We start from the raw sequence: 27,862 nt of genomic DNA on the forward strand, positions 1-27,862 counted from the left end.
AGGTAAGGCTGGTGTGAGGCCAAGCTGTGTAAATAGCAGGAAACTGGTGATGGGAAATGAACACAAAATAAAGAGCACGGGTGTTGCACCAGCTTCGAGTGTCTGTGAGTCTTTAAGGAGAGGGGCCAAGGGGCTGAATCCAACGGGGGATGGTGTACACCCTGTTATACATGGGGGGCCTGTCTGGGATCTCAGCCACTGCCAGGGAGTGGCAACCTGAGCATGGAAGGAACCGTGCAGTGGCTCGTGAAGCAGCAGGAGGAGCTGCAGATAACCCTGCAGGCCTTTCAGCAGTCCCACCAGGCAGAGAGACAGGCCTGACTCACTTGGCAGGCCGAGCAACAAAAGACCCTCCAGGACTTCATCAGGGAACAGGCCAGGGTACAGCAGCAGCTCCTGCACTGGTTGGTGAGTCCCCCGGAGGTGATGGCAGCTGTGCATGAGGGTTGGGGCTCTGTAAGATGGGCCCCACCGATGACCCTGACACCTTTCTGTGCACTTTTGAATGGGTAGCCATGGGCCCCGGATGGGACAAGGCAATGTGGGCTGTAAAACTAGCCCCCTATCTGGCTGGAGAGGTGCAGGCTGACTACGTGACCCTAACTAATGAACAGGCCAAAGATTGTGAGGCAGTCCTGGACTGGGATGGGACTGTTAGCTGAAAAGTACCAGCAGAAGTTTTGGGCAGCATGGTGGATAGGGGGTTTGCGGCCCCGTGCTTTTGCCTAGAAGGTCATGGACTGGGCCATGTGGTGGTTAAGGACCAATACTGAAACGGTGGGAGAGAGAATAGACCGGGGGATCCTAGAACAACTTGTGCAGGACCTCCCGGAAAATGTACGAGTCTGGGTCCGGCAGCACCAGCCAAATATGGCAGAGGCCGCTGTCAAACTGATGAGGAATATGCAGAGGCGGACTTTCCTTGAAAAGAGGGGCAGACGGGCTGGTACTGGGGGAAGAAACCCTGAGAATTTCCACTCGGGAGAGGCCCCGAGAAAAAGAAAGAGGAGATTAAGGGGGCTCCTAGTTGCCTGGGGCAGATGGTCTGCTGGCAATGTGGGCAGTAGTGACACAAGTGTCAGGACTGCCCGGAAATGGAATGCGGGCTAGCTGAATTTTGTGGCTGGATGAATGGTGGTGGGAAGAAGCAGGGGAAAGGACTGGCCACCATCCCTGTGTGGGTGGGGATTTAGTGGACACGACCTTGGGCCGCACTCTCATTCCAAGAGGGCTGGTATAGCCACAATGGTTTATCCCCGGGGTGCGAATGAGGCTCGAGTGAATCCATGGGGATTGATGCCCCTGGAGGTTGGGGGTTGGTTTGCCTGGCAATGGGTGGGGATGGTAGAGGGGTTGCTATTCCCCATGGTCCTGGGGACAGATTGGGACCCCATCCAAACAGGGAAAGGAGGCCGTGGAGGGGACCCTCCAGGAGGAAAAGAGGGGAGACCCCATTGAAGGGAGGGGAAACCCCTACATCCCTCGGCCCCAGCAAGGGAGAGAACCCAGGTCCCCTGCGGACATAACAAAATCCTAGACAACAAAGCCTGAGTGAAGACAGGAGAGAGCGAGGGATCGAAGGAATGCCCTGCTATCGACACCCCGGGAAGGAGGACTGAGGAAAAAGTGGGGGGAAGCCACAGGGAATACCTGGAGGTAGAACCTCCAGGAGGGGAGAGCCAGGCTCCCCTGGGCCAGACAACTGTGCCTGAGGCCTTGGGCGGCCAGCACAAGGTCCAGACCCACCTGGGTTCCCTGCCAGACAACAGGAGGGATCAGCCAGTAGAGCAATCAATAGGCTGTGACTGGTGTGAGGACCAGTGGGTAGTCGTGGATCTGTTGAGCAGTCCACTGCCTTACCAGTGTGCCTTTTGTGGCTGGGGGATGGACAAACCCTGTGAGGAAGACCCCCAGGGACCTCCCAGTGGAGGGCAGTGGGCCTCCCCAAAGCAACCTCCGGGGCAGGGGGAGAAGGAGCCGAACCAGGCCCCACCTCAGCGGTCACTTAAGGGGAGAGGTGTCTGGCAGGGCGCTGCTAGGAAAGCCAATCAGGGGGAGTAGATTGGGACTGGGTAAATAGCCAGTGTTTGCCTGGGAACTGCCTGCACCTGCCAGCCTCATTAGCAGGAGCTAAAAGGCTGGGAGGAAGTGGAAGAAGTGGGGGTTGGAGACCAGGAGGGGAAGGCCAGGCCAGGCTAGGCCAGGCCAGGCCAGGCGTGGCGTGGTGCAGCTCAGAGGGAAGAAGGAGCCTACTAGTCTGTTGCTGGTCAGGCCAGTGTGAGGTCAAGCCATATAAATAGCCTGTAAATAGCGGGAAACTGGTGGTGGGAAATGGACACAAAATAAAGAGCCCGGGTGTTGTACCAGCTTGGAGCGTCCGTGAGTCTTTATGGAGCGGGGCTGAATCCAATCATCTTAAGGTTATTTAATACATTATATCAAGTTGTTTTAATGCTAACAACCAGCTGCTGGAGTGTTTCCACAGTTGTGGAAAAACTCTTTTACTTATAGACTTTAAGGCCAGACAGGACCATCATGATCATCTAGTTTAAACTCCTGCATGTTGCAGGCCACAGAACCTTACTCACCCACTCCTGTAATAAATTCATAACCTCTGTCTGAGTTACTGAAGTACTCAAATCATGATTTAAAGACTTCAAGTTACAGAGAATGTACCATTTACAGTAGTTTTAACCTGCAAGTGACCTGTGCCCAAGATTGCAAAGGAAGGCGCAAAAATCCCAGGGTCTCTGCCAATTTGACCTGCGGGAAAATTGCTTCACGCCCCAAAAATGGTGATCCGTTGGACCCTGAGCATGTGGCATGACCTACCAGCTGACACCTGGGAAAGAACTTTCTGTAGTAATTTAGACTGCTCCCACACTTCTGCTGGCCTGAGCTGAAGGGTGGAGCTTAGTCCTGGAGCATCCTACAACACCTCTGTATTCCATAAGTAGGGCCATTAACCCATTAGCAATGAATTTAGAGAGAAGCTGCTACCAGGAAGATTAAGAAATGTCTTAATTGATAATTTTCTCCCTTCTTTTCCTGGGCTACACACAATGTCCTGGCATGACTGTATCATTTGTACAATCCTCAAATGCTCATCATGGGCAAGAGGTAAGGTGCATAGCCTGCAGTGTCCAATAATTCTATAACTATCAATATAATCTTTGTTCCACAATCTGTCCTCCAGATACACATCTTTTCTGGCTGGAGAAGGCCTGTGGGAAGATTCTGAGATCAAATGCCAATGAAAACTATTAAAGATGGAAAGCTTTGATATAGCATAGGTTCAAGTAACCATTAACTGTCAACCTGTGTGGAAGCTTCCCTTTATGACCATGGTTTTTGATGAGACAATTCTCATAGTATCTAAATACCAAATACTTCCATGACTCTTTTCAGTTTAGGTACCCACCAAAGGATGATACAGAGACTGCTCCTGCTGCACTGGAAAACGTCTTCCCAGAGGGGAGGTATTCTTAGGCCTGGTCTACACTAGGCGTTTATGTCGAAGTTAGCGCCGTTAAATCGAATTAACCCTGCACCCGTCCACACTGCGATGCTATTTAGTTCGACATAGAGGTCTCTTTAATTCGACTTCTGTACTCCTCCCCGACGAGGGGAGTAGCGCTAAATTCGACATGGCCATGTCGAATTAGGCTAGGTGTGGATGGAAATCGACGCTAATAGCTCCGGGAGCTATCCCACAGTGCACCACTCTGTTGACGCTCTGGACAGCAGTGCGAGCTCGGATGCTCTGACCAGCCACACAGGAAAAGCCCCGGGAAAATTTGAATTTGAATTCCTTTTCCTGTCTGGCCAGTTTGAATCTCATTTCCTGTCTGGACATCGTGGCGAGCACAGCAGCACTGGCAACGATGCAGAGCTCTCCAGCAGTGATGGCCATGCAGTCTGGGAATAGAAAGAGAGCCCCAGCATGGACTGATCGTGAAGTCTTGGATCTCATCGCTGTGTGGGGCGATGAGTCCGTGCTTTCCGAGCTGCGATCCAAAAGAAGGAATGCAAAGATCTACGAGAAGATCTCTAAAGACATGGCAGAGAGAGGATACAGCCGGGATGCAACGCAGTGCCGCGTGAAAATCAAGGAGCTGAGACAAGGCTACCAGAAGACCAAAGAGGCAAACGGATGCTCCGGATCCCATCCCCAGACATCCCGTTTCTACGAGGCACTGCATTCCATCCTCGGTGCTGCCGCCACCACTACCCCACCAGTGACCGTGGACTCTGAGGATGGGATACTGTCCACGGCCGGTTCCTCAGACATGTTAGGGGACGGGGAAGATGAGGAAGGAGATGAGGAGGGCGAGGCAGTTGGCAGATCTCACAACGCTGATTTCCCCGACAGCCAGGATCTCTTCATCACCCTTACAGAGATCCCCTACGAAGCGTCCCCAGCCATTACCCCGGACACAGAATCTGGTGAAGGATCAGCCAGTAAGTGTTGTAAACATCTAAACATTTATTTTTAACAAAACAGGAATATTAACAATTAAAAGAATGGGTTGTTCATGATTAGTGTGCCCTAGGCGCTTAACGGTTTAGTAAGGGGCAGTGCAAGTTTTGAAAAGAAATCTAGCAATGTCCGGTTTTCAGTGATTGTCCTGCACAAGCCGCTCTACTGTGTATTCCCTGCTACTGCAGCTACAGTAAAATGCGGTCTATATGTGCGGGGATAGAGCAGTAATCCTCCTGGGACATCTCGATGAAGCTCTCCTGGAGGTAACTTGAAAGCCGTTGCATGAGGTTCTTGGGGAGAGCGGCCTTATTGGGTCCTCCGAAGTACGACACGTTGCCGCGCCACGAGATTATCAGGTACTCGGGGATCATTGCTCTGCACAGCAGGGCGGCATACGGCCCTGGTCTTTGGAGGCTTTCCCGGAGCATTCTCTCTTTGTCGCTCTCGGAGATCCTCATCAGGGTGATGTCGGCCATGGTGACCTGCTTTTAATTAGGTAGGGGAATGTTAGTGTTGGGACTGCTTTCCCGTTCCTTTACAGAACTGTCACCGCTGGTTTGCAGCCACGCGGTGGAGGCGGGAGAGGGGCAGCCGAAAGGGATCATTCCCGGGGACAGCCGCGAGGGGGTGGGACAGGGGCAGAGTTCCCGCTTGCCGGATTGCTGGCAGCAGGGACTGACATTGATTTAAATGTGAAATGAGGCCAGTGGTAATATAAAAGTTTTAAACTGCCACAAGTGTACGGCTTACCATGTCTGCCTGCAACAGAAATTCCGTTGTGCTGCCTCGCTTCTCAAATGTGCTGTTCAAGACCCCAGGCACAGAATGCGAAGGCCGAGAATTCGACCTTGTGCTGAGTGCGCATGTGAAAGGTGCTGTGCATGGTCTTGTTCACAGAGAAAGACTATGTTCTTTGTTCACAACTACATTTATCTTTCAGAGGAATTCACTCCCTTTTTCCCATTTCCACAGCCCCGTCTGCGACTGTCTCACAACCTAGCCTGGAATCACACTCCCAGAGGCTAGCGCGGATTAGGCGTAGGAAGAAGAGGACACGGGAGGACATGTTCTCTGAGCTTATGGCCTCTTCCCAAGCCCAGGCAGCACAGCAGACCCAGTGGCGGGAGAACTTGACCCGAATGCACCAAGCCAACATGGATCGGGAGGAGAGGTGGCGGCAGGAAGACCAGCAGGCGACTCAAACGCTGCTTGGACTACTGAGGGAGCAAACGGACACGCTCCGGCGCCTTGTGGATGTTCTGCAGGAACGGAGGCAGGAGGACAGAGCCCCGCTGCAGTCCATCTCTAACCGCCCTCCCCCGCCACCAAGTCCCATACCCACCTCACCCAAAGTGCAAAGAAGGAGAGGCGGCAGAGTCCCTGCTAACTCTCACTCCACCCCTGCAGAGAGCTCTAGTAGCAGAAGGCTCTCATTTCCCAAAATTTGAAAAGTTCTTTCCTTCCCGCCTGACACAAGCCCACGTCCAAGTTTCACCTCCCAATGCCATGTGTAGTTGATAATAAAAAATTCGTTTCTGTTAACTACTGTTTCAATCATGTTCTTTTGGAGGAGGAGGGGAAAGGGGGTTGGAAATTGGACAGGACAGTCTCCTTTGGCAGGGTACATAGTCGGGGGCAGGCACAGCAGCAGGGCACATACACAGTGCAGTGATGCAGTGACTAGTTGCCCCGGTTAGTCTGGGAGGTTGTTTTGATGTAATGTTGGGGGGGGTGGGTTGCTCTGTGACTTTGTGGCGGGGGAGGGCAGTTACAGATCTTAAGCGCCGGTCCTTAGACAGGATCACAGAGCCACACAGCATGGGATCTGTAACCGTCCTCCCCCTGCCACAAAGTCAAATAGACCTCCCATACACACAGTCCCGATCAGGAGGGGTGACAGGCTCCGTTGAAACAAGCATCCCACCGCAGCGGAGCCTGTCAATCCTTGAGTTTAGAAGCTGCATTCGCATCACAACACTAGACCCGCCCCGCACCACAGTCTGCGTCCCAGTTTTAAAAAATTCCCGCTAAAACAGTATTAAAGAAAACGGTGTGCTTTAACAAAGTAGAACTATTTTTATTTCGACACGTGTGTTGGAGGGGGGGTGAAGGGGGTATGTAACTGGATAGGATAGTCAACATTACCTGGGTAAAGAAACGGGGGCAGGTTTAGCTTCTCAGTACACAAACTATAAAATCACAGGTTACCCTGCTCACTCAGGAACTTTGCTTTCAAAGCCTCCCGGATGCACAGCGCTTCCCGCTGGTCTCTTCTAATCGCCCGGCTGTCTGGCTGTGAGTAATCACCAGCCAGGCTATTTTCCTCAACCTCCCACCCCGCCATAAAGGTCTCCCCCTTGCTCTCACAGAGATTGTGGAGCACACAGCAAGCTGCTATAACAATGGGGATATTGGTTTCGCTGAGATCACAGCGAGTCAGTAAGCTTCTCCATCTCCCCTTGAGACGGCCAAAAGCACACTCCACCACCATTCTGCACTTGCTCAGCCGGTAGTTGAAGAGTTCTTTTTCAGTGTCCAGGGCGCCAGTATAGGGCTTCATGAGCCAGGGCATTAGCGGGTAGGCTGGGTCCCCGAGGATGACTATAGGCATCTCCACATCCCCAACAGTTATTTTGTGGTCCGGGAAGTAAATACCTTGTTGCAGCCGTCTAAACAGACCAGAGTTCCTGAAAACACGAGCGTCATGAACCTTGCCCGGCCATCCCACGTAGATGTTGGTAAAACGTCCCCTGTGGTCCACCAGTGCTTGCAGCACCATGGAAAAGTATCCCTTTCGGTTAATGTACTGGGTGGCCTGGTGGTCCGGTGCCAGGATAGGGATGTGAGTTCCATCTATGGCCCCACCGCAGTTTGGGAATCCCATCGCTGCGAAGCCATCTATGATCGCCTCCACGTTTCCCAGGGTCACTACCTTTGGCAGCAGTACATCAACGATTGCCTTCGCTACTTGCATCACAACAACCCCCACGGTAGATTTGCCCACCCCAAACTGGTTCGCGACTGACCGGTAGCTGTCTGGCGTTGCAAGCTTCCACAGGGCTATGGCCACTCGCTTCTGTACACTCAGTGCAGCTCGCAACCGGGTGTCACTGCGCTTCAGGGCAGGGGACAGCAACTCACAAAGTTCCAGGAAAGTTCCCTTCCGCATGCGAAAGTTTCGCAGCCACTGGGATTCATCCCAGACCTGCAGCACTATGCGGTCCCACCACTCAGTGCTTGTCTCCCGTGCCCAGAATCGCCGTTCCACGGCATCAACATGACCCATTGCCACTGTGATGTCCTCGGCGCTGGGTCGCCTGCTTTCTGACAGGTCTGTGCTACTCTCAGACTTCAGGACATCACCGCGGTGCCGTAGCCTCCTTGCCTGACTTTTCTGCATCTGCCTCAGGGAAACCTTTATGATAAGCTGCGAGACGTTGAGAGCGGCCACAACTGCAGCGATGGTCGCAGCGGGCTCCATGCTCGGAGTACAGTGGCGTCCGCGCTGTCAATGACTGGAAAAGCGCGCGAACTGTTTTCCCGCCGGCGCTTTCAGGGAGGGAGGGCGGGAGTGATGGACGGATGACGACAGTTTCCCAAAAGCACCCTCGACTCATTTTGTTACCCAGAAGGCATTGCCGGCTACACCCAGAATTCCAATGGGCAGAGGGGACTGCGGGAACTGTGGGATAGCTGACCACAGTGCACCGCTTCGAATGTCGACGCTATCACCGTTAGTGTGGACGCACAAAGTCGAATTACTGTCCTTAGTGTGGACACACACGTTCGACTTTGCAATATCGATTACAAAAATTCGATGCAAGTAAAATCGAACTACTCTCGTAGTGTAGACAAGGCCTAAGTGGGAGTTCCCTGACATTTTTAGTGGTTTTGTTCCTAGCTTAGTGTGTTGATGACATGCAGATATAGTTTTCATCTCTTCCCATACAGATAGTAATAGTTGAGCATCTTTCTGGAGCTGAGGCTCACTGAGGCTTAAGCCAGATAAAAAGAAAGGTGACATTGGTGAACTAGGGAAAGCAACCAGAAGATATAGGGAAAATATCTGTCTCTCTGGCTGTCAATTTTTCTGTGTGTAAAATGTGTTCAGGGCCTAAAACAGCTTTTTTCATTTGTCTAGTAAGTTGTGACCTCTTCTTTCTGAGGCAGACCTTGCTATCACAATCATTTCTTTGTTACCCCAAGGCTAGGTTTTTGTACTGTACCATACTTGGGGCTGCACCTTAACTCTGTTTGGAAATAAAGCTAGTATAGAATGTGACATCCCTCTTATTATGAATAGCCCACTGAGAGCATGTTACACCATTGCTTCATAATCTGCACTGACTTCATGTTGGTTTCCAGGTAGAGTTTAAGGTGTTGGCATTGAACTGTAAAGCTTTAAATGGCCTTGAACCTGCCTATGTGAGATAATGCATTTCTTGTGGTGCCATAGTGGTAGAGCATGGTAGAAACCAGTGAAGTCCCTTGAACTGGAGCCCCTCTTGGTATAAAAAAGAAGGGGCTGCTCTTTATCTCAATGGCTAAATAAAGTATAGGATTTAAGTGGTTGCAAGTTAGGGCTCTGAGGGGGAAAAAGAAGCATGAAGTGGGAATCATTAGCTGAATATATGCAGAGAGAAGGCAATTGTTAATTTACTGAAACAGAAGCACAGATGGTGTTATAGTAAACATCAAGTGCATCTCTCTCCCTGCACTTAAGAGACCTAAGAGAGCAAACTTGGTCTGAGGTGAGGTATATATCATCCCAGACAGTGCCTCTTCATATCTGTGACATGGACCACAGCATGCATCACCTTGAAGAGCCCATCTGAAGCAGGAATATTAACAAATGCCAGATGCTTGTTCACTACTTCCCTGTAATGGGCATGTGAAAAATATGGCCAGATTTGCACTGAAGGAACAGTCCACCACTCAGACAGTACGTAGAGGGATGCTTTGGTGAGAAAGGTGGTCTATCACATATGTTAGTTTGGAGAACATCCTTAAATACCCCCTTCACACTTATTTCTAGTCTCTGTATATGATCTTTTCCTAAAGGGCCTAAAAACTAATTAATATACTGTCAGGTACTTCTTAGTTTGGGCATCTTCTGATCTTTGAACAACAGTAGATGAAAAGCAACAATGTGCACTAAATCTTATTGAGAATAAGATATCTTAGGAGTTTCTCTCCAAAATGTTATGACAGTTTCTGCAGTTACTGTAAGAATGAACACTACTGTATGTGAGCATGTAACCAATAAGCTTCACGCTGATAGAGAAATAATTCAGCAATAACTTTGTTGTTACTATCAACTGGTAGCCAGGTGTTAAACTTAGACTAATCCAGTAGTGGAGACACTTCTTTAGTGGGGGAGGGGGACCGGCAAAACATTTGGGTGTACCCAAATTTTCCTGTACATAACCATAGCTGAGACTCAAAATGCTTCTCTTGTGATCTGCAGACAGCAGGTTTACCAGGGAGATTCTTACAGCCAAACTAGTAGCTGCTTCACTTGGTATAGCATGGGTAATAGCAGTGCAAATGCCTATAAGGGACTGCGGCATAGATGGTCTGGGCTAGCAGTCACAGCAGGGCTGAGGACTGCCCACCAGGAACAGCAGTTGCTGAGCAGGAGTTAAAGGAATCACAAGAGCCAGGTCCTGTAATAAGCAACAATCAGGGTCAGAGTCAGGCTGAAGCCAGAGACTGGAGATCAGAGGCAATACTAGGCTAGAATCAAGAGGTGGGAATCTGGGTCAGAGTCAGGCTTGAGTCAGACAGGAGAACAAGCAAAGCCTGGTATTGCAGCAGGCCAAAGTCTGTGTGGTTGCCTAGACAACTTCTTGGGGCAACCCCTGGGCTAAACAGGGCACTTGGCCAATCAGAGGGACACAGAGTACCATCACTCTGAGTCTCTCTCTTGGGTGGTACTTCCTATGGCACCTATTCCCCATAGTGCTCTCTGGCTGTGCCGCTGAACAGCCTCCTGGTGGTAATGTGGGACTATTGGCTGTTGCAGGCTCTACAGAGCCAGGTTCTAGTCCCCAAATCCTTACAACAGCCTACTACCCCACCACTAAGCTTCAACTTTGAACTGGAAAGCTATTCTCCACTGAATTAGAAGATAGTTTAGCCTGCATCCTGTCCAGTCTCTGTCCTTTTTGATAGGTCAGTCAACAAAAGTACCAATTTGTGCCAGGTGTAGTGGGGGGTCATTGTGATACTGTTGAACTGGAAAATGACTGGGATCACCAACTCATGTCACATAGGTAATTGGACACCCAAGAGATGGTAAAACCTTTTGGTCACTGTCAGCTTGGCTTGGCTTAGATTGGAACTGGCAGCACAGAAATGAAAGGTTTCCTGTAGCACGTTACCAATTAATGACTACCCTAGCACATACAGGGACAGTGACATCTAACATTGATTTCTGAGTTGAGTATTGCATAATGAACAATGTTTGGAAAATGGAAGGAAGTGGATCTAGATGATCAGTTAAACTGTTAGAATTGGTGAGAATATTTTTGTAAATTTCCTCATTGCAGACAAGGCCATAAGTCTTCGGGCCTAGACAGACTTAATTTCTAATGTCAAAACAATCAGATTTTTTTTTTCAAAATAAAAACCTTTTGGGTAGAGCTGGGTGGAGAAAGGTAATTGAGGATTCTGATATTTTGAAATTTGGTTTTGTTTCTATTTGGAATGAAAATAAAAATGTTCTTAAGTTCTCCATGAAAGGAAATAATGCCCCAGTTCCAAGGTAGTCTACCTGCCTCAGAGCCACAGAACATGAAAGCACGGGGGTCGACAACTCCAAATAAGTCCATCTGTCAGGCAGGTGAGCTGGCAGAAAATGAGGCAGAACTTGGTCATAATCAAATAGTCTCCATGAAAAATTTTAATTTCAGTTAATTGGCAAATCGCCACAAAAAATGTTTACTCGGAATTTTTCTGACCACCTCTACTTCTGGCTGTCTTTATATGTAATAAAGATACAAAAAAACGCATAAGGCCAATTTGTTTTCTTTGCAGATCATCATCAATAGTAAGAATAAAATTGATTACATCCAGAGAGCACTAGTTTGTGTTCTAGAAACTTCAGCTGATATAGTACTTGTAATGATTTTTGTATCTACTTTATACATAAACTTTGCACGGAGGGCAATTTTCTATAGACTACATTGTTCTTGTTGCAGCAACACTAGCATGTCCAATGTGTAGGTACAGTCTGCCTTACCCAAATTTTGTGAGGATTCTATAGATGTAATATTTGCAATTCCATTAAATTGAAGACAGTGCAGGATCACATATTCTTATGACCATACTCGGGTCACAGTATAGTAATTTGATTGTGCATTTTTTACATTTAATTTGTGTTAAGTTTCATACTGATTTAAAAATTCTTTCAGTGACTATTTAGGTCCTTATGGGAGCAGCTCTAGCATACTGACAGGCCTTCTTTTTCCCTATATTCCCAGCTATTCATTACTATGATTACTGTGATCACCAAGGCTACTAAGCACCCATATTTACTGCAGTATAACACCCAGCTACTGTTTGTCTGTTCATCCACATGTTGCATCTTGTCCTAATCCTACATTATGGTCTCTGTGAGCCACAGTCTTTGTTTTACTCAATTGTACAGTGGCTAGCATAGTGGGGGCCCAAAATCCCTGACTGGGTCTTCTAGGTGCTATTGCAATACAAATAATAACTATTAATAATACTATATTCCAAGTTAGCAGGATATTTAGTTTGAGTATTACCTTGAGAAAGTGGGAGTAATGGCTTTTTCCTCTCTGTGACCTTCATTTGTAGAATGTTTCCTGATACTATCTATATTCCCAGCTGGTATTAGTAATGAAAAGTAGGATAAAAACCCAATGTTTGCTGCTTCGTTTAGCTGTTATTAAGAACTCAGGTTTTATATTGTCACTTTGTACTGTGCTCTGAGATATTTCTGATAAGGAACTTTATAAGTTCAGTTTTGTTGTCACTGTTGTTGTAAAAATGCTCAAATGGCCCTTCAGGCATATTCAAGCTATCCAGGATATTATTCAGTACAATAACTATGAAGAAACAGTCATTTCAGAATACAATCTTCATGAATATTCACACAACCTCCTGTGGTATGCATTTGGATAAAACCTGTTTTCTGTGTCTTATTGAAAGGCTCCTGTTCTGAAGGTCTGATGTCATTAAGAACCATTAAAATTAAAAACGTTTCCTGATGTGGTTAAGCCAAATTCTAAATTTTAAGAGAGAATTTTTCCTGTGAAAATATTTAAGAGTAGGGATACTAACAGGTTATAAAGACAATATTTGCTTAGAGAATCCATGCCAATTTGACTATCAGATTATACAGTATTTGTGATGGGATGCATTGGCTTTCTGAGATTTAAGGGGAAACATACATCAATGTAAAGCACCTGCTCCAAGATGGTTCCTGGAATAAACCCCACTATTCTTGTAATTACTGCAGAAATGTATCAAAGACCAATGGAAGTTAAGAAATTGAGTTTGCTTATGCAGTTGCCCTTCTTACCTTGACAATTAAACAGCCAGGAGGTATGTAACCTCTTTGCTCTAATCTTTGCACTCCTGGAGAAGTAATAATCTAAGGGCGAGGGGAAGGTGGGCAACCACTGCAAACGTGGAGAAAAAATACACCCTAAGAACTAGAATTCCTAATGCGTAAACTTTCCTACACCTTCATGAACCGCATCTACACTACCACCTGTGGGAGTTTATCAAGCAGTACAACATCCAGATAAATGAGCTGAGGAGTTATCATTGAACACAGATTACAAGATTGCTCTCCGAAAGCAAGTATTAGGGCATGTCTATGCTGTCCCACAGTTTGGACTAAGGGAGTGTGAAGAGCAGATCGCACCAAAGTAACTCCCTCGTTTGTATGCTGTGGGTGTGAACTTAAAGATCCCAAGTTTGCACTACACAAATTCATGCCTGCAGTGCCCACATGGAGGAGTTACATCACAGCACTTTGGTGCATACTGCTATTCATATCCCCTTAGAACAAACTCCAGGGCAGCGTTAGCATGCTCTTAGATCTAGATGTCAAATTGAGAGAGCAATTCTATGTAAATTTATGCACAGATTTTCAAACTGGAGACAGTATGAAGCCATTCCACTGAAGCTGCCTTTGTCCTTGTAGATGGAGTCCTTAGACCATGAACTACCTTTGCCCTGGCTATTGTGTAACATGTCTCAGTATGTAGCCTAATCCACTTTGACAAACAATGTGTAAGAGAGATCATACACTGATCCACAAAGCTACAGCTCGTCTATTACTTCCTAAATATTTCATTCTATACAAATATAAACTCAATGCCCTTTTGACGTCTAGGTTATAGAGTCAAATGTTTACAGAATGAGGATCTCAAGAAGAATGCCAGGAGATAGATGCAGGTAGAATTCAGGAACATGTTCTGGTATAAATTTCTGATTATGTAGGATAGTCCTTATAGAATACAGCGAAGGGAGGATCAGGCATTAAACCCTGCAGCCCACTCATTCTTCACAGATGAGTCTGCGAACAAAAAGGGTGGCTGTTGTGCCACATAAAATAAAGAACATTCTTCTATGTGCTCAAAAGGCAAGTCAACAAAGACCAGGGTAACTGTGAACACCACAATGAGAGCCTAGGTTGTAACAAGGTTATGAATAAGTAGCAATAGTCTATAAAGTGGTTCACAAGTCCCTGGTGATGGTTGAAAAACTTAATGTAGTAAAATTGTTAGAGGGTAGTATGGTGAGCTTGAATGAATACAAGAAGATGCTGTAAGATGAGTACAGCAAAATAGTCCAAAATTGTTTTTGATATAGAAGGAGAGCAGGAAGACCAATTGTTTACCACTTCTAACAGTCCATACCTCTTCCACGTCTGAGAACAGCATATTAATATAGACGGCTTTCTGTACAACAGCAAGATTTTTTGAACGTCTGCTAATCAGACGAGGCCAGGACAGATGTTCAGAGACCCAAGCCGTGTGGCAGAGTGCCACTGGGCTGGGGCATGGGCTGAGATCATGTTGCATCAAGATGACTAGTAAAAGTGGTGGAAGATATAGCTGCTCCTGTGCATGTATTGGAGATTGTTTGGCCAAGCTAAGGCAATCAGTCTGATCCACTCCCTGTCATGTGCTCTTTTTGATCACCAATACAATCACTAAAATTAATAGAAAGGCCTAAGCAAATCTTTTGCTCTAATGTAACAAGACACAGCTTGACTGAATTTCTCTGAAGCTCTGCTGTGGATCAAAATCAGGGGTGTGTGTTACTGCTGATTGATGCAAAAAGACTGACCGATGGACAACCCAAAAATAGGGGGAGTGGGATGGCTGGGTTGGATCTACATTCTATTGCACTTCTCAACTTTCATGGTGGACCCTTTCAGCCAATGCTATCTCATTTGGAGGGAGGAGTGGCCAAACAGGAGCTGTTTTGGCCTGGTGGCTCCTGTTGCTCCCAACTAAGGATGGTGGAGGCTAAAGGGAGCTGTGCCAAAAAATTCATTGACCTAGGCAGCCACATATGAGACCTACCCATACCACTGGCCCTGGGAACATACATTTCCTGATGTTGTTATTCAACTTTCAAAGGGGAAGGATGAAGAGGATCACTGAAAAAGGTTGGGTAATGGCATAGAGTGGAATTGGATAATGTGTCCAACCTGAATAATATCTAAAATACAATTATCCAGGATAGTTCCACCCAGTGCCTTGAGGAAATGGATCAAAAAGAAAAGGGAAACTAGACAAATTAAAAACTGGATCAAAATTCCTAGACAACATGTCAAATCCATGAGCCATTGTATAATCACCATCAAAATCATTGCTATGTTAATTACAAATCTTTTTTTGTGTAGTCATATGCTCTTCCATGAGGTGTCATGAGGTAAAATGGAGACTGTGGCTTTCAGGGAAGCTTAAGCAATTATCTTCCACTTCTCCACATCTAGTGTTGAGAATGAGGCTGCTGAGAGGATTCCAAGTGAGAAAGAGAAATGCTATTTGTGGGGTGGGGGTGGGTTCGGACCTACGTTTGAACTTGGTTTGTGTTAGAATGAGTGAGCTGCAATCATTGCTGCCTATGTTATGGGGTGTGTGGAGAAGTAAATTGTGGGTTAAACTAAAGGGGATTTTCTGTTGTAACCTATATCTTGAATATAAAATCTGTTATAATGGAACCATGTGCAGTCTTGCCAGCTCTTACAAATTTGTCATGAGTAATACAATTTTGGTATTTGCAGCAAGTCTCATGGGGCAGCTACTATAGTTGTGTAAGAAAGAGTGATGGTGGTGCAGAAACTAGGGGTGTCAATTAATCGCAGTTAACTCATGCGACTAACTCAAAAAAATCAATCACGATTAAAAAAATTAACTGTGATTAATTGCAGTTTTAATCGCACTGTTAAACAATAGAATACCAATTGAAATTTATTAAATATTTTTGGATGTTTTTCTACATTTTCAAATATATTGATTTCAATTGCAACACAGAATACCAAGGGTCCAGTGCTCAGTTTATATTATTTTTTATTACAAAATTTCGCACTGTAAAAATGATAAAAGAAATAGTATGTTTCAATTCACCTTATACAAGTACTGTAATGCAATCTCTTTATTGTGAAAGTGCACCTTAGAAATGTAGATTTTGTTTTGTTATATAACTGTACTCAAAAACAAAACAATGTAAAACTTTAGAGCCTACACGTCCACTTAGTCCTACTTCTTGTTCAACCAATTGCTAAGAGAAACAAGTTTGTTTACATTTACGGGAGATAATGCTGCCAGCTTCTTATTTACAATGTCACCTGAAAGTGAGAACAGGTGTTCGCATGGCACTTTTGTAGCTGGCATTGCAAGGTATTTACATGCCAGATATGCTAAACATTCGTATGCCTCTTCATGACTCGTCGGCCACCATTCCGGAGGACATGTTTCCATGCTGATGACGCTAGTTTAAAAAATAATGTGTTAGTTAAATTTTGATTGAACTCCTTGGGGGAGAATAGTATATCTCCTGCTCTGTTTTACCCACAGTCTGCCATGTATTTCATGTTATAGCAGTCTCGGATGATGACCCAGCACATGTTGTTCGTTTTAAGAACACTTTCACTGCAGATTTGACAAAAGGCAAAGAAGGTACCAATGTGAGATTTCTAAAGATAGCTACAGCACTCCACCCAAGGTTTATGAATCTGAGGTGCCTTCCAAAATCTGAGAGGGATGAGGTGTGGAGCATGCTTTCAGAAGTCTTAAAAGAGCAACACTCCGATGCAGAAGCTACAGTACCCGAACCATCAAAAAAGAAAATCAACCTTCTGCTGGTGGCATCTGACTCAGATGATGAAAGTAAACATGCGGTGGTCTGCACTGTTTTGGATCGTTATCAAGCAGAACCTGTCATCAGCATGGATGCATGTCCTCTGGAATGACGGTTGAAGATGAAGGGACTTATGAATCTTTAGCGCATCTGGCACGTAAATATCTTGCAATGCCAGCTACAACAGTGCCATGTGAACGTCTGTTCTCACTTTCAGGTGACATTGTAAACAAGAAGTGGGCCGCATTATCTCCTGCAAATATTAAAAAAAACGTGTTTGTCTGAGCGACTGGCTGAACAAGAAGTAGGACTGAGTGGACTTTAGGCTCTAAAGTTTTACATTGTTTTATTTTTGAATGCAGTTATTTTTTGTACATAATTCTAGATTTGTAAGTTCATCTTTCATGATAAAGTGGTTGCATTACAGTACCTGTATTAGGTGAATTGAAAAATATTATTTCTTTTGTTTATCATTTTTACAGCACAAATATTTGTTATCAAAAATAAATATGAAGTGATCACTGTACACTTTGTATTCTGTATTGTAACTGAAATTAATATATTTGAAATTGTAGAAAACATCAACAATATTTAAATAAATGGTATTCTATTATTGTTTAACACAATTAACTTTTTAACAGTGCGATTAAGCACAATTAATTTTTTTAATCGCTTGACAGCCCTAGCAGAAACCAAAGTTATCTGCCATTCTGGAAGGGGGATTCTAGACTGCAGGGACCTATAGCAAGATATATCAGTTTGCCAATTTTTAATCCATTTAATATATGCTGTACTGGTTTGAATGATGATTTTTTTTACCCATAATGTCTTGTAGTACTAAGTCAAACAACTTTCAGTATTTTAAGTACATTATGTCAACACAGTTAAGTTTATTGCCAAATTTGTGATCCAGTCAAAACACAGTATACATTTAATTTGACAAAACCGTTTTTTCATAAAACCCACGTTGATTAGTATCAACTAATTAAGGACAGAACCCCAGGAACGAGGAAGACTTATTTGTTATCTGCAACACAGTGTATATTTTTGGAATGGGAAATACAGGCTCCATTAGAGCATTTAACTAAATGTTGTATTGTTCTATTCTAAATTAGATGTGTAGACACCAGGCCGTTATTTCTCAGCTATCCCTAGGCTTAAAAAATAGGCAACACATTAGCAATGTTCCAGTATTCAGAAACAGGGTTTTTAAAGCTACATCTCAATGGCATGTCTGCTATTTCACACTTTATTTACTTTAGAATACTCAGATGAATACAATACTGTGCTGACAATCTACTTCACTTGAGTTTCTCAGTTTGGTTCATAAACTTCCTCCATGGAGACTTCAATTTCTGTTAAAGCTATACTCTGATTTCCTGTAACGTCCTTTTCGAAGAGGAATTTCCCCATGGTCCTCTACAGTAAAAATGATGCAACCCTGTTGTTGAACTTCTCTAATATTTCCCCATCTCCCTTAATTCCCATTCTCTTCACCATTAATGGTTAAGAGGGCCTACGATCACATTCAGCCATATGTATTTTTTGTTTGTTTGTTTTGTTTGTTTTTGCATCCTACATCTGTTCTTCATACCATCTTTTTTCTTTTTAAATTGAAATAATGCCTCATGCCTTATGTGAGGTTCTTTATAAATTAATGAATATCATTCAAAAATGGAAGGATGATTATGTTGAAAGTGAGCATGTTGTCTTAGATGGCATTTGTAACCTGCTCAGGAGGTACCTATTCTGGTACCCCGTTGTGGCCCTACATCGAGCAATTCAGAAGGAGAGGTTTGAACCAGACTAATGTCCAGTAATGGGTCTTTTAGTCCCTGTGCTGTGGACAACAAGGTAATAAAAAGACATTGATTGTTACATTTTTGCTTCATTGGTTCCATTATATTTCTCCACACACTAATCCTGTTGTTCAATTCATGTTGATTAATAAAAGGTACTTGGTTTAATAAATTAACACCCATCTAAGATTTATTTAAAGGATGAGGCTGCTGAGAGAATTCTGAGTGAGAAAGAGTTGGGACCTCTACGTTCTACCCTAATACAAATTATAATTATCAGACTGCATAGCTGTACTGGTTGTATCTGGCAACAATAATAAGTGTCATCTACTCCAAAACTACTTACGTTTGTCCTTGAATACACAGCCTAGAATAGGGTTAGATGGGACCAATATTGGGGTGCAGATTACCCCTCAGCACCACAGCCTCCCTGCTTGAGTGTAGAGTGCCTCTCTGTCATGATTCTGGCATGATTCACAGAGTGATCAGGTATCCGGTCTTTGACCGGAACACCCGGTTGAAAAGGAATCCTGGCGGCTCCGATCAGCACAGCCGACCAGGCCATTGACTGTCCAATTGACAATGCCACACAGTGGGGCTGGCAGGCTCCCGGCTAGCCTCCGTGCAGCATGGCTCCTGGGAACCAACTGGCCTGTCCCCCCTCCAGCTCCTATGCATAGGGGCAGCTAGGGGCTCCGCACACTGCCCCTGCCCAAAGCGCCACCCTCACAGCTTCCATTGCCCGGAACCGCAGTCAAAAGAAGCTGCGGGTGTGGCACCTGGAGTTAGGAGCTGGAGAGGGGACATGCCGCTGCTTCCAAGAGCTGCTTGAGGTAAGCGCCACCCAGAGCCTGCACCCCTGACTCCCTCCTGGGCCCCTGCCCCAGCCTTGATCCCCCTCCACACCCCTTGATCCCAGCCCAGAGCACCCTCCTGCACCCCAAGCCCCTCAGCCCCACCCCAGAGCCTGCACCCCCACCTGGAGCCCGCACCCCCAACTGTACCTCAATCCCCTGCCACAGCCCTGATCCCCCTGCTGCCCTCTGAACCCCCCAGTCCCAGCCAGGGGCACCCTCCTAAACCCCAAGCCCCTCATCCCCAGCCCCACCCCAGAGTCTGCACCCTCAGCCAGAGCCCTCAGCCCCTCCAGACCTCTGCCCCAGCCCAGAGCCTCCTCCCGCACTCCGAACCCATCAGCTCCAGCCTGGAGCCCCCCCCCACTCTGAACTCATTTATGGCTCCATCCTGGAGCTTGCACCCAGAGCCCATATCTCCTCCCACACGTCAACCCCCTACCTCAGCCCGGAGCCCCCTCCCATACTCCAAACCCCTTGGCTCCACCCCCCCAGCCTGGAGCCCCATCCTACACCCCAAACCCTTCATCCCTGGGCCCACCTCGGAGCCCCCAGGCCCTCTCACAGCCCAACCCACTGCCTCAGTCTGGAGCCCCCTCCCACACTCTGAATGCCTCATTTCTGGACCCACCCTGGAGCCTGCACCCTCAGCCAGAGCCCTCACCCTGTCCCACACCCCGCCCCCTGAGCCAGCCTGGTGAAAATGAGTGAGTGAGTGAGGGTGGGGAGATCAAGCAACAGAGGGAGGGGGGATGGAGTGAGAAGGGGTGGGGCCTTGGAAGAGGGGCAGGGCCGGAGGCGGGGCAAGGGTGTTCGGTTTTGTGCGAGTAGAAAGTTGGCAACCCTAATGATTCATGAAGATTAATTGTTCTCAGAGAGTTTGATAACTAGGCAGATGACTTTTCTGGGTTAGTTGAAAATTCCATAGTTACCATGAGAACTACCCCAAGTGGCTTCCTATTGGAGGTTTGCAGGTGAAGATTACACTTTTGTTATGGACTGACAATTAACTCCTTCAGCCTAAGTTCAGAGTGCACCTTTCCCCTGAGGCCAGTGGACCAGTTTCAACTGTCTATTCTGGGAAATCCACAGAAACAATGTGCTTCCAGAGGAGAAATTTGTTTCTTGATGATTTTACTCCCCCAAATATCCAGGCCCACCATTAAGGCATGGTGGTCTAGTGCATAGGGTACTGGAATACAATGCAGGAGACTTCTGTTCTCTTCCTGATTCTGACAATGACTCACTGTGTACTCTTGGGCAAGTACATCTGTCTCTTTGTTCTCCTTTCCATGCTTTGTCGTCTCTAGAATGTAAGCTCTTTAGGACATGGACTCTCACTACATGTCTCTACAGTGTCAAACACAATGGGGTCTTAACAATGACTGGGGCCTCTAGCCACTACTCTAAAATAATTCTAGTCTAGTCTGATGTCAGAAAGAGGACATGATCTGTTGGTTGTGACTAAGCAGTCTGATTTCCATTTCTGAGAAAACTGCCAACTGGAATACTGCCATGGGTGGAGCACATTCTAGAATTTTAACGCTATTAAAGGTGACCTACAAATTGGAAAAAATGGAATTGTGCCCGTTTTAGAAAACAAAAAAGTACAAAGAGATTTTTTAGTGTGATCTGCTTTTTTTTCAACAGAAATTCAGGTCCTGTCTGGGTTAGAAAATTCTTGGATATCTGGAGAACTAGTAAAATGGGGACTTCATAAAAGTCAAGAGAATTAAATCTTAGTAATCAGAGAGTAATGGATTTTTAGTCAGACTGTTTAAATCTGAAATCCAACTAAGCTATGTCAGTTTATACCAGCTAAAGATCTCATGTATGTATGGGAGAGAGAGTTTAAAAACACCTCTTTAATTCCAATGTTTAATGAACATTTTTGATAACTGAAGCCTTTGTTAAAGATTGATATCCTCACACACCTTCAATTAATGTTAAGACACAAAGAAAGATTTGTGGACCCTCAAGAAGTCCTTAGCAAAGCTAGGGCAAACTAGACTTGACATTTCTATCATAAGGAAGGAAAAAACAAAAGAAGAGTTCCAGGTCTTTTTTGTACATCAGAAAGAATCAAAAACAAAAACAAACAAAAAACAAAGAAACAAACAAACAATCACAAGCCCAATAAAAAAATATTTTGCAGATCATCTGTCATGTACCAGGTTACCTTTTTTCCTAAGAACTATTTATGGAGTACAAGACCCTGAAAGGTCAAAAATGCATTTAGATTTATATGAACTGAGGGGATAGAATGGTAAGCTTGGTTACCTGGGGAAGAAAAACCAACAAGTAATGAGTTGCTTTTCATATTCAGGCTTGCCCTTCAATAACATGTTATTTACAGCAATAAAACTCTAAGACGGGCTCCTATAACCATGCACAAAAAGAAGTCTGATTGCATTAGGAATAATGAGATACCATAGTGTGCTGCTTCCCTCAGCCAAAAGTGGAATTTGCCAGCACTCCTACATCTCTTTTACAGTACATTGAGAACAGTTGTATAGATGGCCACATAGACACCTTTCAGATTTCTTTGTATGATACAATGGACTTTTCAAGTCTGGTGTGCAGATCTGTAGAGTTAAAACCTTTGTTTATAGATCTCTTTTATATACAATATTTTAGCCAAGTATTAATTTGAAATATTTACCCCAAAATCTTCAAAGCACCTTTGCAATGTATTGAGATATCTGAAGAAACAGATAGGTGTTAGGTGCCTAGGAGATTTTGAAAATCCCAGGAGACAGCTGTCTGCTTCTTTAAGCACCTAAGGTGCCTAAATTACTTAAGCACTTCTGAAAAGTGAATCCCTGATGCTTTGTTGGACTGCCAGTAACCAGTACAACTAACAGGGCTGTGATTCTCCTGAATTGGTTTGTACTGATTGCTTTGTTGACTTCCTATACGTGCCAATTTTGTTTTCTCTTGGGTGTGGGTGTACTAAGTTAGAGCAAAAACACCACAGACAATGTTACCAAATAATCCCTGCATACCATAGGGACTCAGAGTGTGGCTTGTTAAGAACCTCCATCACAAAGTAGAGTTTCCATATGCTACCCTGTGGGGTTTTATTGTCTTAAATTTTAATTACTGAGCCTGGGAATTACTCAAATGAGCTTTGTTCACCTCTGTTATATATGAAATTGCCAAAGCATCTTTCCAAAGAATGTTTGCTTTTTAACTAAGTGATAATCTATTTTGTAAATAATTGAGAATCTGAAATTTTGGCGCATGTGTGCATGATTACCTTAGACTAGCACCTAAATCGAATTTATTCCAAATCCTGGAATATTCTAAAAAATTTCTGTCTAATTCACTTTCTAGGAATAACATTTCCAGTCTAATTCAGGGAGGCCTAATTTTCCTGGTTTTGGATATATGTTGAAATAGTACCTCCTTCCATGGGGGAAGATGAATAGGTAGATATGATGATTGTTCCAGCAGGTCTAAAATCTAGGACCAGGATAGAATCACTAATATCACTGATATAGTCTCTTGTCTCATGTGTCTTGGGGTTCTAGATACTAGCAGAAAAGTAATAAAGTCATATAGATGTCCAGTTTTCCCGGGTTGAGACAATACATCTTTTCGCCCTTCATTTCTGTGTTTGGAGAAGAAAGTGTGTCTTGCTATTCTATTTGGTTGTAAAGAGGTCCCTCATTAGCATTGCAATTTTCCATGTCAGTTAATGGATTACAGACTAAAGGAAACTCCATTCTCCATGGTTCCCCAATTTGCTGCTCAACAAGTCTTACTCTGTATTGAGCTTGTCTTTGATATTATTATGATTTTTATTTGTATTACCATGAATAGGAGCCCTATTCATGGACCAGGACCGCATTGCGCTAGACACACACACACACACAAGACAGTACCAGCTCCAAAGAGTTCACCATCTAAGTATTAAAGTATAAGAGACAGATTGAATACAGACAAAGATGAGGGAGTATGAAGAAATAATAAGTACTATATTGGTAACCATGGCAGGCAGTCCTATCAGCACACCAGCAGCTTAACCTACATCAAATTTACTGTAGATGACTCAGCAAAGCAGAGTTTTAAGGAGGGATTTGAAGGAGAATAACAAGGTAGATGTTTACAGGTAGCTTCTCACAAGTGAGAGGAGCAGCATGGGAGACGCTTGTTTGAAAATTTAACAAGTGGGCAATGGAGGCTGACATGATCTGCGGGGGGGCGTGCCTGCGGACGGTCAAAGTCAGCAAAATGTCTCACGGCCGCAATCAGATTACCCTGATGGGCCACATGAGGCAGAGGCTTGTAAAATGAAGAATATTTTCTTATCTTTAAAGCACTTCTGGTTAAGGTTAAGTGCTGACTCATCCTGGCTGAGCTAAGTTGACTTTTGGTACTGGATGAGTCCAACAATGCATACATCCAAAGCGAACAATGGCCATATTTCTGGCACTTCCTAACTTTTCAGTGCCTGACTCTGTAAACTTATACATACAGAAAACCCTGTTAAAAATGTAATCATGTCCTCCTCTATTGCCTTAGAGCTTCGTAATAGTATCTTCATTTGAATTTCACATTGCCTATGTGGGTAAAAGTATGATTTCGCTGTGCTTTCCACCATGGTACCAGCTATTTTCTTAGATACCTTGATTCAGATTGCCTGCAGCCTTGGCATCTTTCACCCTTACACTGGAACTTCCTTTCATTCTCTTCACACCGTTCTTGTGTCTGCCATCACAACCTCAACAACATTGCCAATACACACCACTGTCTCCATTCTATGAATGCTGAAACACCATGCCTTCATCACCTCTTGTTTTGACTATTGCAGTTCTCTTCCCTATGGCCTCTTCAAATCCCAACTCTCACAGCTTCAACATTTGCAGAAGGTTGCTGACTACTGTCTCACAAATACAAAGAATCTTGCCAGCATAGGTGCAAGAGCCTTCTCCTCTGCATCTCTTGCAATCTTGATTCCTACGTCATCTGCATTTTCTCCCTTTGGTAGACATCTTAATTTCTCACTTCCTCTACTATTTCTATTAACTTTAGGTATTAACTCTGTAAAGCATTTCTGAATACATTTGTATGAGAAAGTGCATAATGAAATGTGCACTGTGGAGCCCCAAAAGGGACATTTTCAGCACAATGCACATCCAGAAACTTTCTTTACATGAGGTTCACTTCAGGGACTTGATTCTCCTCCCACTGACACTAGTATTACCCCAGTATACTTCCATTGACTTCAGTGGAGTTACTATTGATTCAAACTAGTGTGACTGAGAGAAGCATCAGGTGAGGATCTGATTCCAACCCCAGTGTGTGTAAGTCTCATGTTCAGCATTCTTCTGATATGCAGGTGAGCAGCCAACTGCTAAGAGGTATAAAACAGGATGGTGGTTCTTCCTTTGACCCACATAAGTAGCCAGTATTAGACCCCCTACTGGGAGATACTAAGAGAATTCTGCTGTGTCAGTGGGACAAGTGTTGCTTGTTAATTCCACTCTGGCTCTGAGGCAGATGCAGGGGCCTCTCAGCTCAGGGACCTGTGATCTATGAAGGAGAGAAACTTTAGGAACAGCCGACCTTGGGTAGAAAGCCTAGGCTCACTTAAAAAAAAATTAATATGTGTTACCAATAAAACCAAACCACAGAAAGGGGTTACCCTAGAACTAAATACTGTGTGTAGGGTCTTTTCAGAACAGTAGGGGAGATTGATTAGTATCCCAGGTGTTTCTGCCGATATTATATGGGCTACTGATAGAGGCCTTCATATTTAAGTTGCCTAACATTTTTCGTTTCCATTGTAACTGTAGCGAGGTGGAGTGGCCTCCCTCTGACATAGAGAGGGAGGAACCACTCCACACCACTACAGTAACATTTCTTTGAGAAGCTCTAACACCTCTATTGTTTGCAGAAGACTGTTGATATTCAGTGGGGAGGGGAATTACCTCAGGCTAGGGAAGCACCTTTGCTTTGCCCCATGACATTCTGTTGAACTTTTGCTGAGATATAGCAGTTCAAAAACTACTATTTCTTTTCTCTTGCTTGTATTCCACAAGAAAATTTTGTCAGCAAGCAAAAATAACTGAAACACAAATAGTCTCAGGTCATGCCAAAACAGCAGCAATTACTCTACTGGGAATACCTGCGAGCTGTCAGAGCTCTGTGGACACCTCATGGGCTAACTCCCAATTCCCTGGGGTTAGAAGAAGACAGTGTACTAGGGCAAGCTAGGTGAGGGTTTCCCTCTGACTAAATCCCCAGCCCTAGCTGCCCTTTATTCTTCTGGGAGACCAGCCTTACCCTATCACCAGCTGATATAGTCCTATAGCTCAGGTAGTAGCTGTCTGTATTACAATGCTAAAGATTCAGGGTTCAAACACTGCTGTTGGCACATGATGGGGGTTGTTGCATGTAAGAGAATTTATTTTTACCCTTCTCTTAAAAAAACAAACAAAAAAAACCCCTAGAAAATACATTAAAAACCACCATTAAGGCTTCAAAGTCAAGTACTCAAAAGTTAGGAAATCTCAGATTTATAGTTGTCCTTGCAACCTTAATTCAGCCCCCTCGTGTGCATATATTACAATATAGTCTTTAATTACATGATCACATACTTCCTTCTTTTCCCCCTCCCCCATTCTTCACAGGACTCTTGCCTCATTCAATGAACAGGATGGACATCCAGGTGAATAGCAAGCCATAAATCCAGCCATTTCCTAATTTTCCAGTGCTTGACTTTGCAATCTAAATAATTATCTGTTAATGTGGGTTTTGTATCTGTATTAATCTGAGTATCCAAACTTTTGCACCCAGGGATTTCTGGATAATCTCTGGAGAAATGTGTTTTCATAAAGCCAATGGCATACCAAAATTTACAAAGTGTAAACTGAATGACCTGGGTAACTGCAAGCTGGTTAGCCTGACATCGATCCCAGGAAAAAAAATTGAACTTCTGATACAGGACTTTATCATTAAAGCTATAGGAATGTAATACAATTAATAGCAATAAACATGGTTTCATGGAAGACAAGTCTTCTCAAAAATACTTAATGCCATTCACTGGCAGGATCAAAAGTGTAGTTGATAAAAGTTAGGTGAAGTATTCATGTAATACACTTAGTATTCTGGGTAAGTCATTTGATTTGGTACCAAATAGTTGTGGTGGTGGATATTTGGTTTGGTTTTTTGGTAAATCAATCACTGTACAAAATCTGTACATCACATATTAACTGTTTTTAAATCTGGCTCAAAACATAGTTAATGGGCAAATATCAACTAGAAGCAGGTTTTCTAATGGAGGCCCTGCAGAGATTTGGTTCTCAGCCCAATGCTATTTGATATTTTTAATGAATGATGTGGAAGAAAATATAAAAGCATTTCTGATAAAGTTTAAGTATGACACACAGATTGGTGGGGCAGTAGATAACAATGAGGACAGGAGCAATCTGGATCACTTGGTAAATTGGGTACAAACAAACAAACAATGTGAGTTTTAATACAGCCATATGTGCAGTCAATCATCTAGGAAAAAAATAATGTAAATCTTACTTACAGGATAGGGGACTGTATTTTGGAAAACAGTGACTCAAAAAGGTGTTCGGAAGTATTGTGGCTAATCAACTGAACATGGGGACTCAGTGCAAGTGTCGCAAAAAAGGGCTAATAATTCTTGGATTTATTAACAGGGGAACATTGAGCAGGAGTAAGGAGATGATAAGCAAAATATATAGCATTGGAAGAACACTACTGGAATACTGTGCTGGATTCTCTGGTTCACTATGTGACTAAAGCAGCTGGAGGCTTTTCCATGGAGAACTCCTATGAATCAAGCCCACTAGGCCCAATTCTGGTTTACAAGCTAAAAAGGATACTAAAAAATTATAGGCTATAGAGAAAAGCCACAGCAATGATTTGTAGTCTGGAAAATACACCTTACATCTAAAAGTAGCTTGAAGAAGAGTTACGGGGGGATTTAATCATGGTCTATAAATACCTACACGGGGAGATGACTTGTTAGATCATGATTCTTTAATCTAACAGACAAACATATAAGCAGATATGATGAAAGGGGATCCAGTGGATATAGTGTACTTAGATTTTCAGAAAGCCTTTTACAAGGTCCCTCACCAAAGGCTCTTACACAAAGTAAGCTGCCACAGGAAAAGAGGGAAGGTGCTCTCATGGATTGGTAACTGGTTAAAAGATAGGAAACAAAGGGTAAGTATAAATGGTAAGTTTTCAGAATGGAGAGAGGTAAATAGTGGTGTCCCCCAGAAGTCTGTTCTGGGACCTGTCCTATTCAACTTATTCATAAACAGTGAGGTGGCAAAATTTGCAGATGATACAAAATTACTAAAGTTAGTTAAGACCCAGACAGACTG

The 27,862-nt window shown here is 44.3% G+C and overlaps 2 protein-coding genes across 4 annotated transcripts in view; one reads left to right on the forward strand and one right to left on the reverse strand.

Moving 5' to 3' along the window:
* GABBR2 (gamma-aminobutyric acid type B receptor subunit 2) overlaps positions 1–27,862 on the reverse strand; it is an 877,787-nt gene that overhangs the window by 508,784 nt on the left and 341,141 nt on the right. The window lies entirely within an intron of this gene.
* LOC135981467 (uncharacterized) lies at positions 3,481–6,025 on the forward strand. Its single transcript, XM_065584142.1, has 2 exons — positions 3,481–4,461; positions 5,456–6,025. The coding sequence occupies exons 1-2, from the start codon at positions 3,885–3,887 to the stop codon at positions 5,929–5,931; spliced, it is 1,053 nt and encodes a 350-aa protein (XP_065440214.1). The 5' UTR covers positions 3,481–3,884; the 3' UTR covers positions 5,932–6,025.

The sequence above is a fragment of the Chrysemys picta genome, chromosome 2 (genome assembly GCF_011386835.1).
Source record: "Chrysemys picta bellii isolate R12L10 chromosome 2, ASM1138683v2, whole genome shotgun sequence".
NCBI classification, from domain to species: domain Eukaryota; kingdom Metazoa; phylum Chordata; order Testudines; family Emydidae; genus Chrysemys; species Chrysemys picta.

Bases quoted from the DNA above. Each gene is read 5' to 3' on its own strand.
- LOC135981467 (XM_065584142.1), top strand. From the start codon at position 3,885: ATGCAGAGCTCTCCAGCAGTGATGGCCATGCAGTCTGGGAATAGAAAG. The intron at 4,462-5,455 runs GTAAGTGTTGTA...CCATTTCCACAG, and splicing joins ATCTGGTGAAGGATCAGCCA to CCCCGTCTGCGACTGTCTCA.